General features: G+C 49.0%; 1 protein-coding gene across 1 annotated transcript; it reads right to left on the bottom strand.

Moving 5' to 3' along the window:
• Positions 1 to 1,308: 1,308 nt before the first annotated feature.
• On the bottom strand, positions 1,309 to 14,972 carry LOC127195064 (trefoil factor 1-like). Its single transcript, XM_051152506.1, has 3 exons — positions 14,897 to 14,972; positions 12,971 to 13,123; positions 1,309 to 1,388 (listed from the first exon to the last, which is right to left on the bottom strand). The coding sequence occupies exons 1-3, from the start codon at positions 14,970 to 14,972 to the stop codon at positions 1,309 to 1,311; spliced, it is 309 nt and encodes a 102-aa protein (XP_051008463.1).
• Positions 14,973 to 16,762: the final 1,790 nt, after the last annotated feature.

Here is a 16,762-nt window from a genome sequence, read left to right as displayed (position 1 = left end):
TAATGCCATCTTATCTAAGGCCTCCATTACAGGCACGTGTAGGTCTAGGGTTTGGGATCGGGGTCAGGGTTGGGGATAGAAGAGGCACTTTTAAGGCTTCCTTTTTTTTTTTTTTTTTTTTTCCTTAGCCTAGGCTAGCTCCAGACAAACAACCAGGCTTCTAAGTACCTGCTCTAGACCTTGCCCAGGGCCCCTGTCCTAAGCTGACGGCTGGCAGGAAGACCCGGCTCTCCAAAGTTTACCTTGGTTTGGAAGCGGGTGGAAGCACCAGGGGACCCCACCGATGCTCGAGTCAAAGCAGCATCCAAGATCGAAGCACTGGTCACTGGTGATGCCGGGGAAGCCACAGTTCTTCCTGTTGTGGGGTGTCAGCCTAGAGCACTGGCAGGGAGCTGTGGGGAGATTCGTTGTGGTCAGCTCTACCCACTGTGCCAGGTGACTGCCCCCAACCTGCTCTGGGGTCTTAGGAACCTTCCAGAATGCCATTGCCCATGGAGTGACATGAGGTCTTATTTTGCCCACGTTAGAGCTGTCTGACTTCTTCCTGAGGAAACCACAGGCTTTTATGGAAACTTTGTTTCAGTTGAAGACAGGGAGGGAAGCAAGGAGGGAGGGGAGAGAGAGAGAGAGAGAGAGAGAGAGAGAGAGAGAGAGAGAAGAAACAAGGTAACACCACAAACCTTCTAAAGAGCGTGTGGACCTGGGCAGAGGTCAAGGAAGAAGGAGAGTGAGATGGGTCGAAGACATCAGGCCCTCCTACCCTCCTAACCAGGCTGACACCTGTAGACCTGGCCCTTCCGAATAAGAGATTTTGGGCGAGAGTCACACATCAGCACACAGACTGCTGTCCAGCTCCTTACAAGCTGTCACACCGTGCCTTTGTCCTTTGAGTCAATGTAAAGAAAAGCCCCACGGAGTACTGGTGATGGGTGGCCTACCGCCCACCACTCGTGAAAAGTTGAACAGGTTCCTCCCCTTACCTGCAGAGTCTCCCATGCACTTTTACTTACAAGGTTTCTTGCCTTCCACTAGAGCACACAGCCCTAAGATGAAGACCACTGCCAGGAGAGGGGCACCTCGAGGTACCATGTCTGCTCCGCTGTTCCTAGGCAGCTTGCAGAATGCTCAGTTCCCGCTGGCTGGTATTTTATTGGCTCCTGTCTGTTTGCTCAATCATTCTGATAACGTCCCCCTACCAGTGGCCCCAGCCTTCTAGATCCTTTGAAAAAAAAAAAAAAAAAAAAAAAAAAGCTGACATAGATCCAAGTGGAGGCCTGGAGGAGGCGGGAGAAACCCCTGAGAGTGTAGTCACAGGGTGGGTCGCTTAGCAGGAATCAGGGTCCGTGCCAGGCTGCTGACTGGGGAATGGGCCACGTGTGCAGCTGGATCTGGGCACGAGCAGGGTCACACCCAGGAAGGGATTAGCCTTGTGCCCTGTTACTTGGGATAAAGTTTGTGGCTCCCATAGTGACTTCTGGTTTTTTGTTTTATTTGTACTATTTGGAGTGAGGCTATGGGGGAAATGGATGGCACAGAGAAGGGCATTCCACCCAAGAGCCTTCTTGGGGATGGAGAGCATCTCCCACAGGACTGTGGGAGGCACCTCTAGGGTACCTAGTTTGCATCCCTGATGCAGGGCACACTACAGGAAGTGAAGAATTAAACTCTCACCATTGGAAAGGCAGCATTTAACAGTGCAATTCAATAATCGTGCTCACCTCAAATTACGTACACCCCCACTGTGCAATGGCACATTCTAAAAGGGGGAAAGTGATATAGTGAAGAAAAATTGGTCCAAAGAAAACCCTGAAAGTAGCATGGCTAACACTGAATCCAAAAACTCTGTGCCTGGCACCAAGGGAGCATGGTGTCATCACGGGGGCCTCTAACAGGTCTGGGCAGCCCCGTTTATTTGATAGCTCTACTAGTTGAAGCACAGGCTCTCTCCACTCACTGCCTGTAGCACTCACTCCTGGGCAACTAGACATTGCACAGCACTACCGTCTCTAAAGTTATGCATCTCCACTGCAACCTACAAGTTTCTTCTCAGACCCTCTGGCCTGGTCTCGCCTCCTTTTCTCCAGAAACCCAGAGCAAGCCTCCATGGCCCCATGACTCTTAGATGTTGCACTTTATAAAAGCGGTGATGAGGTGATTGGTCTGCTGCCCAATCATATATGTCTCTTGGACCAGTGCTACCATGTGCCCCAGCCCCGACCAAAGCCTGCACAGCTGAGCCTGGGATCTGTTTTCTGCATGGCTCTGTTTGAGCAGCAGGCCCCAGTGACTCTCTCCTGTCAGCTGCTCTCTTTGCAGTGACTCTTCTTTCTAGTGAAAGTCTTTCTAATGAGTTGGCAAGTTTACACCTGGGAGCTTTTGAAGAAAAGGATCCTGCCCTCCGGTCACCCTTTCTGTTGTTCCAGTGTGGGGAATGCGAGGGCTTTTTAGAGCAGCACTAAATGCCTTGACAATTAGATGCATCCACTTACCAGGAGATTGAGATAGATGCGAGGACTTCCTATTGGGACTCTAGGTGAGAGAAATATGGGAGAATGGGGAAATAGAAGGATCCAGAGGGTCCTAGAAACCTACAAGAAGAACATCATGACAGGCAGATCTGGGCCTAGGGGTTCTGTTCAAACTACTGCACCAACCAAGGACAGTACATGCAGTAAGCATTGAAGTCCCTACTCAGATCTAGCCAATAGACAGGACATTCTCCACAGTTGTGTGGAGAGCGGGGGCTGACTCTGACATGAACTCTGGTGCCCCATATTTGACCACTTCCCCTTGGGGAAAAAAACAAAAACAAAAACCAAAAAAAACCCAAAAAACAATTAGATGCTTCCTCCAGCCTTGCTTGTGCACAACTTTAAATATTAGCACGTTCTGTTTCTTGCCAACCCTCACATTCTTCTTTTCTCTTTGCTTTTTGCTCTGGATTCTCATCATAAATTTGGGTCAAAGCAGCAAGTAAGAGCTGCAATGTAGCCTGACTATTATTCTGTCTCGAAACTTCCTCCACTAAAGAAAATTAGTCCATGCTTTTGTTTAGGACGTGGGCAGAATGTGTCCAAATTCTTTGGCAGAATAGAGGACAAATGGCTTCTCGATCAATTCCAAATAAGGTTTCTTCTCCTCTCAACTCTTACGAGCATCTCTTTGCCACTGTCTCTTTCCTGTCTACAGTCTGGGGTTCTGAACTCCTGCCAGAACACCCCACTAACTTCTGCTTGCAGCCTTCTAGGACTTGTCTGACCTCATCTGAAAATTCCACTGTGTTGTTCCCGGACAAGTGACAAAGGCTGTGACCCCTGAGGTCAGGTTTAATCACGGCACATCTCTCCACACTAAGTCTTTTGTGTTAGTTAGTTTTCCTCTTGCAGTGTTAAAATATTGACAGAAGCAACAACTCCAGGGAGTAAGGGTTCTTTATGGCTTACAGCTTGAGGAAGATTTCACTGTAGTATTAACAAAGAAGGCAACGTGGCAGGGTGACACCGTGGATGTGAATGTGTGTGTGTGTGTGTGACACAATTCTTCATATGGCTTCCAGACCAAGAATCAGAGGGCTCAGACCAGAATAAAAGGTGATGTTGCCTTGCGGCCTTTCCTTGTAGCCTGCCTTTGCCACACAGGCATTTTTTCCCCCCATATATGTTTCACAGCATCCATTAAGTGTTCAAACATTTGAGCCATGACCGTGTGTAACACAAAAACAAAATCTGTAGAAACAAATCCAGAAATAGGAAAGGGGGGGGGGGGGAAGATGAGGAAACAGCAACAATAAAAAGGGACCCTCACAAGGAAAGGGCTGAGAAACATGAAAGTGGAAACTCTGGGAATAAAAAAATGCATCTGAAATGGAATATTTGCTGTGTAGTTTTAGATAAATACAACAGAAGCAACTGGTTTGCTCCAAGCCAATGGGATGTCAACCATTTAGGCCACACTAGAGTAAAGGGGCTGGAGAGACGAACAGGATTTCAGTGACTTCTAAGATAATGCCAGACAGGCTCACCTAATCAGAGCACTGGTGGGAGGGAAGAGGAAAAGAATTGTTTATGATTGACACCTTGAAGAAATGCTGGTCAGTTTTTTAACAAACTTGATTAGAGGTACAAATTCACAAATTCCAGAAACTCAAATGATTTTAAGGAAGATAAATTATATATATATCACCTTGTCAGAAAACATTAAGGAAATTCTTTTTGTAAAAGATTTATTTATTATGTATACAGTGTTTCACCTGCATGTGTGCCTGCACCAGATCTCAGTTTAGACAATTGTGAACCACCATGTGGTTGCTTAGAATTGAACTCAGGACCTTTGGAAGAGCAGCCAGTGCTCTTAACCTCTGAGTCATCTCTCCAGCTTGATTAAGAAAATTCTTAACCACCTCAAAATTGTTTTTAGATGTACAGAAGAAGTCGTTATTTGGAAACCTGTCCTCCAAGGTACCCCACAGGGACTCCAGGCTGAAGTCTCTCTGTGTTGCCTCCGTCCGGCCCTTCCCCTAACTCTCAGGCTGGGTTGGCTCAGTTATGGCACTTGCTTGCTTGACCCTCTGTTAGCTTCCAACATACAGCTTAATCAAATCTGTACAATTTCTTACTTGGCTTGTATATTGTAGGGAGCCAGACTGACCCAAGACTGCCTCAGAGACCCTTTGAAAGGACAGATGGAGCTTTAGTTCTGTGTTCTGGCCGAGAGCAAGTACAACCAGAGGAGTCAAAGTTGCAGCTTCTGGGGACCCAGCTCTCCCCCCTGGGGTGTCGTTATCAGTCCCAAGGCAGCTGTGTCTGGAGTACCCTGTCTTCTCTTTGCCTACATTATCTGATTTAGCTTCCTGCTGAAGTTGGCCACCACCACCACAAATACGCACACACACACACACACACACACACACACACACACACACACACATGATGCTCTACTTCTTAACTAACTTGCTTGGCATAAGTCATCAGCTTATGTAAGATCTGCTGGCCCCAGCGATTGCTTTTGCCTTCTCTATCTCTTGTCATTTTTACTTCTCATCTCTGGTCCCACTTGACACCTTGCTGTTCGGGACCCTTATTACTATGGGTTCAGGCCAGTACATCAATGACTTGCCATGTTGCTATTGAGAGCAGGCGGGGCTTATGTGGCTCAGGGTTCCAGGCTTTGCTCTGAAGAGTTGCCCCATGGGGGCACAAGTCCCCAAGTTAATGATCAGTGCTGAAGGATTCCATGAATCCTGGTTGAATTTGGGAATTTCGAATGACTCGGACACAAGGGCCACTTTCTCCCACTCACGGCTAAGGAACTTCTCTTTAAGGGGCCATACACCTGTGCCTGCTTAGCCAGCAGTAGCCAGCTGTGTCTCCAGGCCACTGCCCACCCACAGAACTGCTTAAAGACATTCCTCCAGTCCTTCTACAGAAACACCGGCCATCACACCTTGATACTGCAGAGCCTGAATCCCATCCATACTAGCCTGAGCACCTCCCCATGTGGTCCCGTGTGTGGGCTTCTCTCCCAATCTTGAGTGTGTGAGTCACAAATTCATTGTTCTCAGTCCAACTTTGTGGGTAAAAGGTGTTTGGCCATCCTTGTAACTCTAGGAAGGGGTCCCTCCCTCTCCAGAGAGCTGTAGTCTTATCTTTGGACTATCTTCAAGGATGTTTGCACAGTAGATAACCTTGGGAGGTGGATAAGATGTCTCTCCCAGAGCAAAGGGTCCCTCAGGGCAGGGTTCCTCCCCATACACAATGCATTGTACATGGAAGTACCCTCTAAGCCTGTCCTGTCATCTTAGGGAGGTGGCTTCAGCACCAAGGGAACGTTCTAAGCAGTATGCTGTTTGTGCTGCTTGCTCCACAGGAATAGGAAACCCTTTGTCTCTAGCCCAGATGTGGCCAAGTTTACACCAGTGCTTGTGCGACTAGGACAATGCAGATCCCGGCACACTAACTTATGGGTTTGGAAGTAGCATTATATATTGTCCCTTCTCAGGCTGGATGGATTCACCTCCTGGGATAGTTCAGGTGTGAATCTTTCTAAGCTCTCTCTACTAACTCAGATGAGGTAGACACACACACACACACACACACACACACACACACACACACACACACTCATCAGCACGTGTGTATGAATATGTGATAGCTTTGCCTAATTGACTTTTTTTTTGCTGCTCAGAAAAGCTCATCTTAGTATTAATCACTGAAAAAAGAGATTAAGATACACCTTTGAAACTGGCCACAGTGGTGCACGCCTGTAATCCCAGCACTCTGAGAGGCAGAGGCAGGTGGATCTCTGTGAGTTCAAGGCCAGCTTGGTCTACAAAGCAAGTTCAGGACAGCCAACGCTACACAGAGAAATCCTGTCTCAAAAGAAAGAAAGAAAGAAAGAAAGAAAGAAAGAAAGAAAGAAAGAAAGAAAGAAAGAAAGAAAAATACACCTTCGAAGTTCCATTTCTTGTCCTTGGCTCCCTGACCACAATCTGCCTGATGGCTGTCAAAACCTTTCAGGAAACTCCTTGGCTGACACTTGCCAGGTCAATGTCTTCCTCCTTAGCTTCCGTCTTCCACGAGGCTCCCAAGCAGTAAATAGTTCACCACGTGGCCCTCCACCATCACAAAGTCAAGGATGTTTTCTTAAGTTAGCATTATCATTCTCCAGTGTTCTAAATGACCCTGCAAACACGATCAAAAGCCACAGCTTGACTTGAACACTAGTTCCTGGTCTGGCCCCTAGTTCAACATTGAACAGAAGCCCAGGCTTATATGGGGTATTATCTGAACCCAATGCTCCAGACCTGAAAGGTTCATAGACCAAGCAAAGGTACAAGCCACACAGGTTTGCTGTATCACCTCCAGTGCACAGTGGAAAGTGCAGGGAAGAAGAGGTTCAAGTCCAGGCAAGATCTGAACTCATGATCCTCCTGCCTCTCTGGCGCCAAAGTGCCTGGAAGGGAATACCAGACCGTTAGCTATGGGATACTCAGGGTCCTTCCCTGCCTCTGTGTCCCCCTCTCTAGATGCCAAGGGTTGATTGAATCTAGGGCCATCCATGTACTAGGCAGACACTCTACCCTTGAGCATACACTTTATGTTTTATTTTTTGAGACAAGGCTTCAACAAATTGTTTGGTCTGTCCTTGAACTCACCCAGACAGGACTAGAACTCATGATTCTCCTGCCTCAACTTCTGGAATAGCAATGACTACTTACATGGACCACTAGGCCCACCCCCTTCCCGTCAGTTCTACCTTGCTGACTCCTTCCCTCTCCTCATAATCTGGCACACCTTCAAGGTTACCAACTCACTTGCCATCTACAAAGAATAAGTCTGAGGAGAGTCACTCTTGCCTCACAAGTGTCTCTGAGTGCCCACTGTCTATGCTGGATGCATCTTCCATTCTTCAGACTTTCCAATTATAGGAGTTAACCAGTCTCAAAACACAACAAACAACTAGGACACCAAACCTTTGACAAGTGCATTTGGTCAGGGCCCAAGGGCTGCAAGTCACCAAGTTTCCTAGGATGGCCTTGAACCGGTGATCCTCCTTCCTCAGCCTCCTGGATAGCTCTTATTGCAGGTTTGAACCACCAGACTGGGGTAGTATGAGCTGAGTTGATCCTCTGTGCCCTAGACTCACAGGCCAAAGCCTCGCCGCAGTGCCTTGGAGCTGCCTGCATTTGGAGATGTTGTTTCCAAAGCAGCTCATCCACAAAATTGTTCACCGTGCCAGCGAGTTTCTCACATGTGGTTATGCTGACAAAGATGTCAAGAAGACTTGACAAGTTCTCAGCATTGGGTTAAGATCAAGTGTCTGGGTCTGAGCTCATTGCACCATGGGGCTCATTTGACCAGCACCTGTTGAAGGAGTTTTATTTTGAACAGATGATGGTTTTTAAAGTCTGATGATTCTGAGCGTGCTGATGGAAGGCAAGCTGCCTCCCTAATTCTGATTCATAAGCTTTGGGTTCCTCGAAAAGTAGAGAACAGAAGACAAAAAAAAAAAAAAAAAAAAAAAAAAAAAGCAAAGGGGGCCTTGAGTACAGAGCAGAGCTCTGTCCACCAAGCATGGGTGAGCCCCAGGATCGATCCAACTGCAGAGATTAACGACTGGGTGACGTGGCAATTGCACAACACGCTATTAGCTTTCACCATTAATAGCTTAAGTAGCACTGTGGTACTAATTGCTGCTCAAAACCAGAGCCCTTGTTTCTTCATCCTCAAGGAGGTGGCCAATGTACACAAGCCATGTCACCCCGCACTTAGGGGTGTGTCGCCGAATATGCCAAAGGGAACTCCGCCTTTAGGAACGAGTCACCGTGTTTGAAAGAATGGCTATAATCATGGAATTTTTGAGTGCACGGGAGGTGGGGCAGTGTGCTTTAACTAAATAGATATCGCAGCAGTGGTCCTGGCCGGGTAGGAGTTACTCCTGCCGTGAGAAGAGCTAATTCGTACTCCGACAAGACAATGAGCCCAGAGAGCAATTTTGTTGAAATAGAATTTTAAAATAAAAGCCATTCCCAGGCTTTGCAGTAATGTGTGTGAGCACGCCAGGAACGTGCACAGGTGCGGAACACCCTGACGTGTAGCCATACGTGTTACAGGAAGTAGGCTGGGGCTGGGAAGCTGGGTGAGCAAGAAGAAATGTTTGCTGCCACTGCAGAAGATCCAAATCCCAGGTTCCCAGGGTTCCTAGGACCCATAGCTCCTAACTGCCTGTTGCTCTGACTCCTGGGGATCTGACACCCTCTTCTGGCTTCCTCAGGCCCCTATACACAGCGCACACACACACACACACACACACACACACACGCACACACACACATACGCGCACACACACACACACACGCACACACAACCACACATACACACATACATGCATGCACACAGAGTCTTTTTAGGAAAAAATGCATTTATATTATCCGTGGCTTGCACTAAATTTAAAAAGCTAACAAGTGCACCCTCATCCCTCGGACAGGGTCCTGGGCATCAGAATGGCTTTAACAGCATCTCGGACACTGGTTGTCAATGGATTAGGAAATTCAAAAGCAAACTCATGCACTGTTTCTTGGGAGTGGAGAATCTCTTGTCAGAAATAGAAGGAGGCACCCCCATATCACAGATTCCCCCATGAGCAGGCAGACCAGACCGGCCAGGAAGCAGCCAGTACATTACAGTGTTGCAAATGAAGATCTGTATTGGGAGCTTCCAGTCCTATGGAGTCAGTGTGGAATGCTATCAGCTGCTTATCTTGTTGTGCAGTTGTGCCCTTTGGAGATGTGATGGGTCTTAGGTCAGCTCCGGCTTCCTTTTGTGCACAGCTCTACAGCCTGGAAGAAACCCCTGAGGGCTTCGCCCATACTCACCACACACCTGCCCCATCAAACCGGATCCTTCATGATGACCAAGTATAAGAAGCAAAGTGACACGCTGGCCCAGTGGTATAGCACTTGCCTTTGTTGTTGTTGTTGTTTTGTTTTTCTTTTTCTTTTTGTTTTTTGTTTTTTGAGACAGGGTCTCTCTGGGTTAGCCTTGGCTGTCCTGAACTCGCTTTGTAGACCAGGCTGACCTCGAACTCACAGCAATCTGCCTGCCTCTGCCTCCTGAGTGCTGGGATTAAAGGTGGGTACCACCACACCCAGCCACTTGCCTTTTTAATCCCAGCACTTGGGAGGCAGAGGCAAGTGGATCTCTTGAGTTTGAGGCCAGCCTGGTTTACAGAGAAAGTTCCAGGACAGCCAGAACTACCCAGAGAAACCTTGTCTCCAAAACAATCCAAAACAAAATCTTGTCTGTCTTTAGTTACCTTGATCTGCCAGGTACACTGGCCATGTGACTTACACAAATGTGTTCACCTCAGGGGGTGCATTTGCCACTAACCAGAACTGGACACATAGTCTAACCAAACTATGAAGGAAGATGTGGCCCTTAGGACTGTGCTGAGTCCCAGAAGAAATCCCAGCATGCCATGGTTCTAACTGTGAAAGACACCATTCTAGAGGCTAGTTCTGGACTGAATAAAAAGAAGAAAACTTGGTGAGCAACAGCATGGCGCCCTCTCTGCTTCCTGACTGCAGATGCAATGTGACCCCTCAGGCTCCAGCCACCATGCCTTTCCCGCCATGATGGACTGTGTCCCCGGCAACTGTGAACCAAAACAAAACTCTCCTTCCTTAAGTGGCTTTTTTGGGAGGGTAATCTCTCTCTCTCTCTCTCTCTCTCTCTCTCTCTCTCTCTCTCTCTCTCTCTCTCTCTCTCTCTCTCTCTCTCTCTCTCTCTCTCTCTCTTGTTTTTTGAAACAGGGTCTTTCTGTGTAGCCTTGGCTGTCCTAGACTCACTTTGTAGACCAGGCTGGCCTCGAACTCACAGGGATCCGCCTGCCTCTGCCTCCCGAGTGCTGGGATTGAAGGTGTGAGCCACCATGCCCGGCTCAGACCCTTTTTCTTGTCATTATTTTCTAAAAGATGTGGTAGGACCACCATTTAGGACTGTGCTACCACTGCACTGGCATTTTGAGTAACAGGTGATTTCAACCATGTAATGGGACAGTGTAGGCTGTGTGCAGGTTATCACATCATTCTACCTGAGGACTTTGTTGTCCTTGGGAGTTCCTAGAGCCTGTCTCCCAGGGACACCAATAGGCAAATGTGTGCACTTGTTATGGGGGACAGGCTCCTTCTGTCCCACGTGTTTCTCTTTATGGGAGATGTCTCCTGGATGTGCTCATTTCTCTACTCCTCATCCTCGTGTCTGACTGACATAAAAAGAGAGAGGGATCCACAGGGTTCAATCCTTCCTTCTTCCTCCTGGGAACCATACACAATAAGCGTCTAGGTAGGATCTCATATGGGAAGAGGGATCCAGATGCCCTGACCTGCTTAGTTGAGCTCCCTGGAGGGGGCTTGCTGCCCTCAAGAGGTGGGCTTCCTCACCCCATGAGAGCTGTTAGAGCTGGCGGCAGCTGTGATCCCCTTCTCAATGAAGCTGTTCATCTATAATGGCCATGCCAGCCAGTGGCAGCTCCAGGCAGCCCTGTGTCTCTTTACTGCCCCTAACAGAAACGGGCCTAGAATGTGAGCCCACCGCTACATGTTTGAATGACTTAATAGTAAAAAAAAAAAAAAAAAAAAAAAAGATGGTGTTGATTATGCATTAAACCTGCCCACAGCAAATGAATGAACTGGAAAATAGAGTGAGAGCCAAGAGATACCGAGGCTCAAAAGCCCCTCCTCACCAGGCGGAAGAAGCCTGGTGCCAGCCGAGGAAGGAACGTGTCTCCTTGGAAGAGATGCACAACTTGCCAGATCATCTTGCCAGAGAGACTGGAGCCCAGACAAAGTGATGGATGGAACCACACTTTGACCAGGCTGCTTAGCTGTACACACTTCCTGCCCTCTATTTAAACCTAAGCCTCATGTCAGGGTCCCGAAGATGGACTAGGGATGGAGGGCCACTAGACCTGTTTTGTTCCTCTTTCCAATGTGGCCACATGAGATGAATCTGTCTGTCTATCTGTCTGTCTGTCTGTCTCTCTCTCTCTCTCTGTCTCTCTCTCTCTCTCTCTGTCCCTCTGCTTCTCATTGTTGTGTCTTGACTGGTCCTCTCCCAGGACCGGAGACTGATCCTGGTTTGTTAAGAGTTGACAATAACTACAGCACCATGGGAAGATGAGTCTCAGCTCTCGGTCTGTCCCTCCTCCCCTGGATGGTGGCATTCATGGTGGTAATTGATGTCTGTCTTCAGGATTGATGAGGCCACAGCTCCAGATTGTATTAGAAGCTCATGAGATCCCCCTCACTATGCCCCTGAGACCTCTGTCCTTGGTCTCAACCTCAGTGACAACCAGCAGAACTAGTGACAACCAACCAACTAGATATAGGATATGTCACACCTGCTTCCAGCTACCTCCCTTGGACACCTGCAGTTAAGGGTTGACCCACAACAAGAAGTCAGTACCCAAAAAACTGCATTTGACTATCAAAGACAAGAAAGTGGTTTGCAGTTTTGTTTTTTGTTTGTTTGTTTTTTAAGGAATGAACACAGAGTAGCATTCATCTCTTTTAATTTTCAGCCGAATTTGAGGACTAGAAGTCAGAGAGGTTGACCTGTGTCACCAGGCCAGATACAGCCACAGAGCATGTGTGTATGCAGTGGCTGGGCCAGGTGATTCCGGTGCCCGGGTTGGTGGTGGTGCGAAGTCTTGATGCAGCCCAGTTCTCTCGGGTGGAATCTAGAAGGGACACTCTTCTAAACAAAGCACAGATGAAAAGAACTCGTGAGAATGCGTGTTGTTTTCCTCTTTAAACAACTGCAGGAAGCTTTGACTCAAAGTACCAATGGGAACAGTCTTTGTAAGACATAAACTGTCAGGACTGGGGATATGGCTCAATTGGCAAAGTGCTCGCCTTGCAAGCAAGAGGACCTGAGTTCAATCCCCACACAAGAACTTGCACTATGGTGAACCCCAGTACTGAGGAGATGGAGCCGGAAGGTCTCCCAAGACTTGCTGGCCACGCAGCCTATTACTCATCTCAGTGAGAGACCCTGTCTCAAGAAGGAAGGTGGATGGCTCCTGAGTAATGAGACATGACGTTGACCTTGGCTTCCATGCACATGCATACACATGTCCACATGTGCCTGTGTGCACACGGCCACTTACACAAACGCACAGAGAGAAGCCGCCTTGACAGTTTGCTTGCTGACCCCTTCACTCCTGCTCCAGAGAGCATCCCGAGGACATATCTTGGATTCAGGCAAAGAGCCAAGTAAAAGTGGTCCTCTCCCTTGCCAGACTTTCAGCCCTGGCCCTTCACCTCTATAGACCTGGATCCAGCCATGTCACAGGCATCCAGGCACCACCAGACAGGTAAAGACCAACCAGTGACACTGCCTGGCCCCACAGTCTCACGTAGTCCTCCCTGCTAACCAAACCCTTATCTCAGCGATGTTAAAAGTGACTGTACCTTCTAGAGGCTCTTGGATGGCCAGAGGGTGGAAACACCATGGAAATCCACGGACAGTGTTATCAAAACAGCAACCTTTGTCCTTGCACTGCTGGGCGGTGACACCAGGGAAGCCACAATTTATCCTTTCTCGGGGGTTCATGGTACATGTCTCTAAAGTAAGGACAAAAAAAAAAAGCAGAGAGGTAAGTCACGGGCTAGGTTCCTCAAGTTGCCCACGGTCTCAGTAGCTTCCTTCTCCGAGGAAACAGGACACTACCCGCTGGGAGCCAGGTTCAAATTATGCAAGGGGATTATAGTCCTCACTTGCAGATGCAGAAAGCCTGGAGCTCTGGGACAGTTCGAGGACCCAGGCTAGCACAGCCTCACCTGCTAGGTGATGTACCACGTGGTCAGCACATGTACTCAACTAACAAATAAGTCCTTGGTGAGAACTATACATGCTGGCTAGGTGTAGGAACAGGCTTGGCAAAAGCTAGACACTGGGCCCAGTGACAGCATGCAGAGATGGAAACAGAGCTTCCTTTTGCTTCAGGAAGCTGGTGCTCTTTCCCAAGGATGTAGCTTTTGTTTTAGATTTGACAGACAGCCAAGTAAAAGAGGGCCCTATGCCAGGCTTTCAGGCCTGACCCCCGCCCTCAGCCTTAGACCTGAATCTAGAAGCTAATAGACCCATGAAGGACAGGAGCCACACAGTACACTCAACCATCCCAGTGTGTGGAGGATAAACTCAGGGATCCTGGGAGCCCTCAAGAAGGGCTGAGGACCATAAGACTAAAGGACGGAGAGCGAGCTTCTTCTAGAAGAGGCTGAGTGGATGATAATAGGTCCCAAGCCAGAGGCCTGGGAGGGCGGGAGTCATCAGGGGCTGCTCTCGGGGCTCTTTTCTTGTGTGAGGATCTACTGAAACATTCTGAAGAAAGGGCTCTTATCTTTCAAGATAAGATCGGGACCTGGCGTCCATCAGCTGGTGGCCTCTCAGGGCACCAGTCTCCAAACTGTGGTTCTATTATAAAGCTGACTATTGGCCACCCCGCAGGACAGCCAGGGGTCACAAAAAGCCCTCAAGCCATGGGAGAATCAGCAGCCAGAAGAGGGAGGGATATTTCTGCTCTCCTGGGGCCTCCAACTCCTCTTCCCAAAGGACTTAAAGATTTCTGTCCTGCCCATGTATTTGTGGTCACGTGAAGAAATTATTGAAAGCGGGTTCCCTTCAGGAGTGGCACAAGCAGCCACTCTATTTTATAGGATGTATATTTATATATCTACGGATAAATCTCTATGGAAACAGCATCAAGTACACCATGTGACCCAGAAACGGGTATTGAGCTCCTGAGTCCAGGGAATAGGGTGGGGTTGGGGGTGGGGGGGGTGGGGGGAGCGCAACTCCCACGCTGGCCACTGTCTCACACCTTTCGTTGATACCCACCAGGCAGATGCTGTTCCCAGTCTACAGGCAAAGCAGCTGAGACAAGGTCATGGGTCACAAGGTCCTCCATCCCCAGGAGGGATGAGGGCCGGGTGGATGACACAGGGCTACGGGAGGGATTTGGCTCCAGGGACTCAGGATCAGGATGGATCTGTTGAAGGCCTACTTACATCATAAGGGGGGCAAGGCCACCTGCTGGGGAGAGGCTGGCTGTTTGGAAAAGAGGCTTTAAGATGAGCATAACATCCACATCATCCAGGGAAGATGGGGCCCCGCTGCAGAAGCCCCATTCTCCCTGCACCCTCATAGGTCCTCATAGCACCCCGCCCTGCTGCTCCATCCTTCCCTGCTCTTGCAGTCTTGTAAACAGAGTAATGGCCTTCAAGGGCCCAGACCATTGGCTGCATAGGGAAAGACTAGAAATAAACACCTGGTCACAATAGCCTCTGGGGTCCAATATCTGCTGTAATCAGTGGGAAACAAGAGGCTCTCCTTACCTGCCTGCTCCTGGGCGAGGCTGCTGAGGGCCAGCATGAGGACCAAAGCGAGGACATAGGTTACCTTGCGCTCCATGGCAGCTTCACAGGAAGACCACGAGTGACAGGTGAGCCTCTGACCGAGTTCTTGCCTTTATACTGCTGGTCTGTTTGCTTGGGGTGAGATAGCATTTGCCAAAGGAGGGTCTACGGTGAGTAAGATTACAAGGTGTTTCTGAGATGCAGTCATGGGCTGAGAGTGTGCTGATAGGGGAGGCTAGTCCCTCTTGTAGCGTACACTGGGAAACCAGGGTATCTCCCTGGCACGACCTTGATCTAGACCCAGGTGGTATTAGCAAAATCCTCCTGCTGAGTTAACAATGCCTCCTCAGTCAGAACTGACTCATAGCAAGAGACTGCAGGGAGGGCCTGCTTCATCAACAACACCCTCTTCCAAGTGACCCAAGAAGAGCCAGTCAGCCCCCAAGTGATCCAGAAGATCCAGTGATCCCCCAAGTGATCTAGGGAGAACCAGCGAGCTCCCAAGTGATCCAAGAAGAGCCAGTGAACCCCCAAGTGATCCAAGAAGAGCCAGTGAACCCCCAAGAGATCCAAGAAGAGCCAGTGAGCCCAAAAGTGATCCAAGAAGAGCCAGTGAACTCCCAAGTGATCCAAGAAGAGCCAGTGAACCCCCAAGTGATCCAGAAGAGCCAGTGGACCCCTAAGAGATCCAAGAAGAACCAGTGAATCCCCAAGTGATCTTGGGAGAGCCAGTGAACCCCCAAGTGATCCAAGAAGAGCCAGTGAGCCCCCAAATGATCTCAGGAGAGTCAGTGAGGCCCCACATGATTAAGGAAGAGCCAGTGAGCCCTCAAGTGATCCAAGAGCCAGTGAGCCCCCAAGGGATCCAAGAAGAGCCAGTGAACTCCCACATGATCCAAGAAGAGCCAATGAACCCCCACGAGATCCAGGGAGAGCCAGTGAGCTCCCAAGTGATCTCAGGAGAGCCAGTGAGCCCCCATGTGATTAAGGAAGAGCCAGTGAGCCCTCAAGTGATCCAAGAAGAGGCGGTGAGCCCCCATACTTCCAAAGTGGTCACATGCATTGTGTCAGCCACTTGGAGGATCCAGGTCACCTGGTAGCAGGAAGTATATAGCTGGGCAAGATAAGAGGGGCAAATAAAGAGCCAGCTCCCTGCTGGCATTGTTCTCTTCTCTACGGGGATGAACCTATAGGATGCATCTTTCTAGCATCCACTTCATTCTTCCCCAGGCATGTGAGCAAAGCATTCCTAGGTCCCTTACTGAGGAGCCATGCTCAGTGGGAGCCTGTTCCAGGGACAGCATTGGGCCCTGAAAGTTTGGGAAGAGCTCAGGGTCCTCATCAACCCTGTGCATGGATCTTGACCAGCTCACCTAAGTGATTCCTTCTTTTATTTTTCTATTTAAGATGAGACCAGGCACATTCTGGGTGTGGTGGCCATAGACCGTTATTGTCTTTGCAGCGGAGTCCTTTTAGGAATAAGAACAAAAGAATGAAGGAAGGAAAAATAATCATATATAAGAGCTAAGTGGAAAGCAGACACAATGTGCTGCCCGGCACCTGCTGCTCCTTGTCCTCAGCCTCTGCCTCAATGTCCCCAAAAAGGCGCTCTACCTCCTGGGTCATAGTCTCTAAGAGGATACCCTGCGCCCAGCACTCTGACTCACCCTCCTCCGCCTCTGCCTTCATGATTGATCTCATGATTGAGCACATGCGGCCACTCTGTAATGTCTCCTCACTGTTTGTACCCCTCCACTAGACTGGAAGGTTTGTGAGAGCAGACTGTTTTGTTCTTGGGAGTGGCCCAACTTCAAGACCACAGCTTCAATAGGCATCAACTGTAGC

This window comes from Acomys russatus, chromosome 11 (assembly GCF_903995435.1).
Source record: "Acomys russatus chromosome 11, mAcoRus1.1, whole genome shotgun sequence".
Taxonomy (NCBI): Eukaryota; Metazoa; Chordata; class Mammalia; order Rodentia; family Muridae; genus Acomys; species Acomys russatus.
Note: the sequence above shows the minus strand (reverse complement) of the source record. Positions and strands in the feature narration are given on the sequence as shown.

What these genes read in the sequence shown, in the direction of transcription:
- LOC127195064 (XM_051152506.1), bottom strand. Translation starts at nt 14,972, where the DNA reads ATGGAGCGCAAGGTAACCTATGTCCTCGCTTTGGTCCTCATGCTGGCC. An exon ending in CCTCGCCCAGGAGCAGGCAG is followed by an intron (nt 13,124 to 14,896) that starts GTAAGGAGAGCC and finishes TCCTTACTTTAG; the next exon opens with AGACATGTACCATGAACCCC. An exon ending in CATCCAAGAGCCTCTAGAAG is followed by an intron (nt 1,389 to 12,970) that starts GTACAGTCACTT and finishes GCTCGTGCCCAG; the next exon opens with ATCCAGCTGCACACGTGGCC.